Here is a 5,000-nt window from a genome sequence, read left to right as displayed (position 1 = left end):
CATCATGACATAAGAGCCAATCACATCACTCCATCATGACATAAGAGCCAATCACATCACTCCATCATGACATAAGAGCCAATCACATCACTCCATCATGACATAAGAGCCAATCACATAACTCTATCATGACATAAGAGCCAATCACATAACTCCATCCTCACATAAGAGCCAATCACATCACTCCATCATGACATAAGAGCCAATCGCATAACTCCATCATGACATAAGAGCCAATCACGTCACTCCATTGGGACATAAGAGCCAATCACATCACTCCATCATGACATAAGAGCCAATCACAATACTCCATCGGGACATAAGAGCCAATCACATCACTCCATCATGACATAAGAGCCAATCACATCACTCCATCATGACATAAGAGCCAATCACATCACTCCATCATGACATAAGAACCAATCACATCACTCCATCATGACATAAGAACCAATCACAATACTCCATCGGGACATAAGAACCAATCACATCACTCCATCATCACATAAGAGTCAATCACATCACTCGATCATCACATAGGAGCCAATCACATAACTCCATCATCACATAAGAGCCAATCACATAACTCCATCATGACATAAGAGCCAATCACATCACTCCATCCTCACATAAGAGCCAATCACATCACTCCATCATGACATAAGAGCCAATCACATAACTCCATCATCACATGAGAGCCAATCACATCACTCCATCATCACATAAGAGCCAATCACATCACTCCATCATGACATAAGAGCCAATCACATCACTCCATCATGACATAAGAGCCAATCACATCACTCCATCATGACATAAGAGCCAATCACATCACTCCATCATGACATAAGAGCCAATCGCATAACTCCATCATGACATAAGAGCCAATCACGTCACTCCATTGGGACATAAGAGCCAATCACATCACTCCATCATGACATAAGAGCCAATCACAATACTCCATCGGGACATAAGAGCCAATCACATCACTCCATCATGACATAAGAGCCAATCACATAGCTCCATCGGGACATAAGAGCCAATCACATCACTCCATCGGGACATAAGAGCCAATCACATCACTCCATCGGGACATTACTCCATCATGACATCAGGTTTCTAAGTTGCTGATTGGGTTAATATTTATCCAGCCAGACCACCAGTAAAATAAAATCAAAAGGACTAAAAATAATGTCAGGTTTATACTGGAGGCAGAATCTGTCTAGAAAAATAACGTCTCAAAAGTCTAAATTTAAACCTGCCTGGACAGCACTTTAGTTTTTAGTGTGTGCTATTTCTGTGGGTTTTTGTCTTTGTGTGTGTGTTTGTGTGTGTTATTTCTGTAGACGCATATTCACTTTTAGACCTGACAAGAAGTAAAAGTTGTCCAAAAACAGCCGACAAAGGACTAGCGTAAGTCTTTCAACACCTCCAGACGTCCGTGTGTATAAATAGAGCTGTGTCAGGTTGAACAAACCGGAGGGTTGCATCATACTGTACAGGACGGCAGATTATTTCTGGCACATTTATAAACCTAGAGTTTGACATTTACTCAAACTTCCAAACTCCTCACGGTAGTAATCATGGCATGTCTTCTGTGCTATTGCTCAGGTGGTTGCTAGGGTGTGTTGTGTCGCTTGTTGGTTAAATAAGTCTTGCATTGCAAAAAAATGTTTGGATTACTCAGTATTTTTCTCTTATTTTTCTGTAGAAATCTATAAATATCTTTAAATCAGGCCACATTTACATTAACCTGTTAGCCTGTACTCACTTCTGGGGATTTACAGCTACCTAACTTTAAATAGTAACAGTTCTTGACCTCAGTGAGCTACAAACATACATTTGTATTTATGTTTGTGTATATATATATATATGGGGTGACATGGTGGCTCAGTGGTTAGCACTGTGGCCTCACAGTAAGAAGGGTGCTGGTTCGAGTCCTGGATGGATCAGTTGGGGTTTCTGTGTGGAGTTTGCATGTCCTCCCCATGTTGACGTGGGTTTCCTCCGGGTGCTCCGGTTTCCCCCACAGTCCAAACACATGCGCTACATGGGAATTGATCAACTAAATTGGACGTAGTGTGTGTGTGTGTGTGTGTGTGTGTGTGTGTGTGTGTGTGTGTGTGTGTGAATGAGTTTGTATGGGTATTTCCCAGCTCTGGGTTGCGGCTGGAAAGGCATCCACTGTGTAAAACATATGCTGGAATAGTTGTCGGTTCATTCCACTGTGGCGACCCCTGATGAATATTTTTCTAATAAAATAATTATTTAGTGTTAATGTTTAGACCTGTTCCATCATCCACCTTCAGCGCTCACTCACAGCTGTATCTCTGTATTTTTCTAGTGGTTCTCATATCGAGAATTGGCACTCGGTTCTGAGAAACGGATTGGTCAACGCCTCATATACTAAACTGCAGGTATGTAAACGACATCGGTCAGCTGACCTCAGGTGCAGCTCCTGATTGGACAGCCCATGTTCTCAGTGTCCAGATCATCTCTTTCTGTGTATGATCATTCTGAATTTCTATCTTGAGGCACACCCTGTTCTGACAGCAGCCCTGGAGGGCTAATAATTCTGACTTCAACTGTATATATATATGTAACCCTCTTCATTGGTGTGCTTCCCCAAAATGTCTCTGCATTGTGTATGTGTGATAGGATGAATAAGAAGGACACCAAGACCGTGGTTGAGCCAAACAGAGCAGCTTTCCCTTTAATGGACTCCTCTCTTCATTTTGTCACTTGCACAGCAGAAATGGCACTGCAACATCTTTCCCACAAGGAAACACAACTCAGTACATCATACAATATCTTTAAAGATCACAATGTGTAACAAATTGGCCCAAATAAATGATGTAAATGTGGCTGCAGCTAAATAACTAGTAAGCTGGCTGTTCACAAACTAATTTAAACACTGAAAAGACAATCTACAACATATAAGGGGCAATTATAAATGTTAAATATATTCAGAATATAAAGAACCAACCAAATAAAATGCCCTATCACCCCTAAAACAACATAGAATATGCTCTGCCGCATGGAAACATCTAAAATGTCAGAAATATCAGAAATATAAGTCAATCTATCAAAAATAAGGACATCTAAACATTAGTTAATGCCCTAACTATAACATAAACAAGGATGGCAAATATTATTGACAAAATTAAACAGATTCTGTGCAGAGCTGAATTAATCCTCCTGACCTTTCCCACAAGGAAACACAACTGAGGCCAACCAGCAGCCCATCTCCCTAACACAACACACAGCTCCCCCCGGAGGAAAGGAAGAGATATAACATATTCCCTACATATAAATTATACATTTGAAGAAAAAAATAGCTCAAATAAATAAGGTTTTGATATTTTAATAAGTGATTTCTATTTGAAAAAGACTAATAATTTCCAACAGGGCCAATCATTTTGAAAGTAAAATAGTTCTGAGGCTCATTTCTACAGTATTTTTAGTCCTATTTAAAGTTTTTAATGCCCAATCTATTGATATTCGATGCATGTAATGATGTAACTTTTGCGCATCTGATGGAAGAAGCCTCAATGCTTCCAGTTCATTCGGCCGCACTGCTAAGGAAAGGTCAAATTGAGTGTGTTGCGCTGTGGGAAGCAGCACACTGTGGTATTTCTATTGTTTCTGTGCATTTTCCTTCGTACGTAATGCTCTGTGTCGTTGATGAAGTTAATAAAAATGTTTGAGGAATTTGAAGAAAATGCTGAAATCTTGATCTGTTTTGTCACATCTTCAGTGTGATTCTGCTCTTCATCTGTGCTTGATTTCCTCCCGGATCCATCATTTCATTCTGTCTTGCGGTCACGAGACTGAACATTCACAGCACTTTATATTGTGTGTTCACGCGTCACTGTCTGCACTGGAAGCCATCTTCATCATCTTCATCGTCATCATGCTTTCCTTCATCTCCCATGATGCTTTTCTTTGGCCGTGATTGGCTCGTGATCATCTCAGAGTCATGCTCTTTCTTTGTGGTGCACTGCAGAAAATGCTTTTTTTTTTGCATTGTTTTTTTCTTTAATTGAAACATTTTCAAATCAAGATATTTGCAGATTTATTTATTTATATTTTTATTTCACGTCAGTCACTTGGGATTAAAGCTAAATGCATAAAAGTAAAAATGTACAGTAATGCAACTTCATCAACTTCATGCTAATATTTTTCATGTTAGTATTTGTTTTTAGATTATCGTTTTCATTTTAATCTAAGTTAAATAAATCTATATGCATGTACTGTATTTATATTTATTTAATATATATTTAATTTATTGTATTTAAGACATTTATTTATTTATTTTTAAAATATTATATATTATTATAAAAAGGCGGCACGGTGGTGCAGTGGGTAGCAAAATCGTCTCACAGCAAGAAGGTCGCTAGTTCGATCCCCAGCTGGGTCATTTGGCATTTCTGTGTGGAGTTTGCATGTTCTCCCCGTGTTGGTGTGGGTTTCCTCCGGGTGCTCCGGTTTCCCCCACAGTCCAAACACATGTGCTATAGGGGAACTGAACACCAAATTGGCCGTAGTGTATGTGAGCGTGTGCAAGAGTGTATGGATGTTTCCTAGTACTGGGTTGCAGGGCATACACTGCGTAAAACATGTGCTGGATAAGTTGGCGGTTCATTCCGCTGTCGCGACCCCTGATTAATAAATGATAATAAATATATAGTCAAGCCTGAAATTGTTCATATATAGTATTATTTTTTGAAATATATTTTAATATTTTATATAATTTTGAAATTTAATTACATTGATATCTAAAGCTTTATCTAAATATAAATCTAAAGTGTTTTTATTACAGTTATAGTTATTTTATTATATTGTTTTTCTGCTCACTCAATTTGGATTTTGTTTCACAATATAGGCGTGTCTTGATTTAAGGGTTAGGGCTTATTTTCATAGGGCCTATTTTCTGCAGTGCAGAGGGGTATTGCACAAAATCAAGATAAGGGATTAAGCTGAGATTTTGACACTATCCT

General features: G+C 38.7%; 1 protein-coding gene across 4 annotated transcripts in view; it reads left to right on the top strand.

Moving 5' to 3' along the window:
- The window catches only part of LOC130245899 (protein mono-ADP-ribosyltransferase PARP6), a 56,349-nt gene that overhangs the window by 39,592 nt on the left and 11,757 nt on the right, over positions 1 to 5,000 (top strand). For all 4 annotated transcript variants that reach the window (XM_056478691.1, XM_056478690.1, XM_056478692.1 and 1 more), the window contains exon 19: positions 2,345 to 2,417. In XM_056478691.1, coding sequence (XP_056334666.1) covers positions 2,345 to 2,417 — 73 coding nt within the window. The remainder of the gene's footprint in view (positions 1 to 2,344; positions 2,418 to 5,000) is intronic.

This window comes from Danio aesculapii, chromosome 18 (genome assembly GCF_903798145.1).
Source record: "Danio aesculapii chromosome 18, fDanAes4.1, whole genome shotgun sequence".
Taxonomy (NCBI): domain Eukaryota; kingdom Metazoa; phylum Chordata; class Actinopteri; order Cypriniformes; family Danionidae; genus Danio; species Danio aesculapii.
This window is presented reverse-complemented; position numbering and strand designations above follow the sequence as displayed.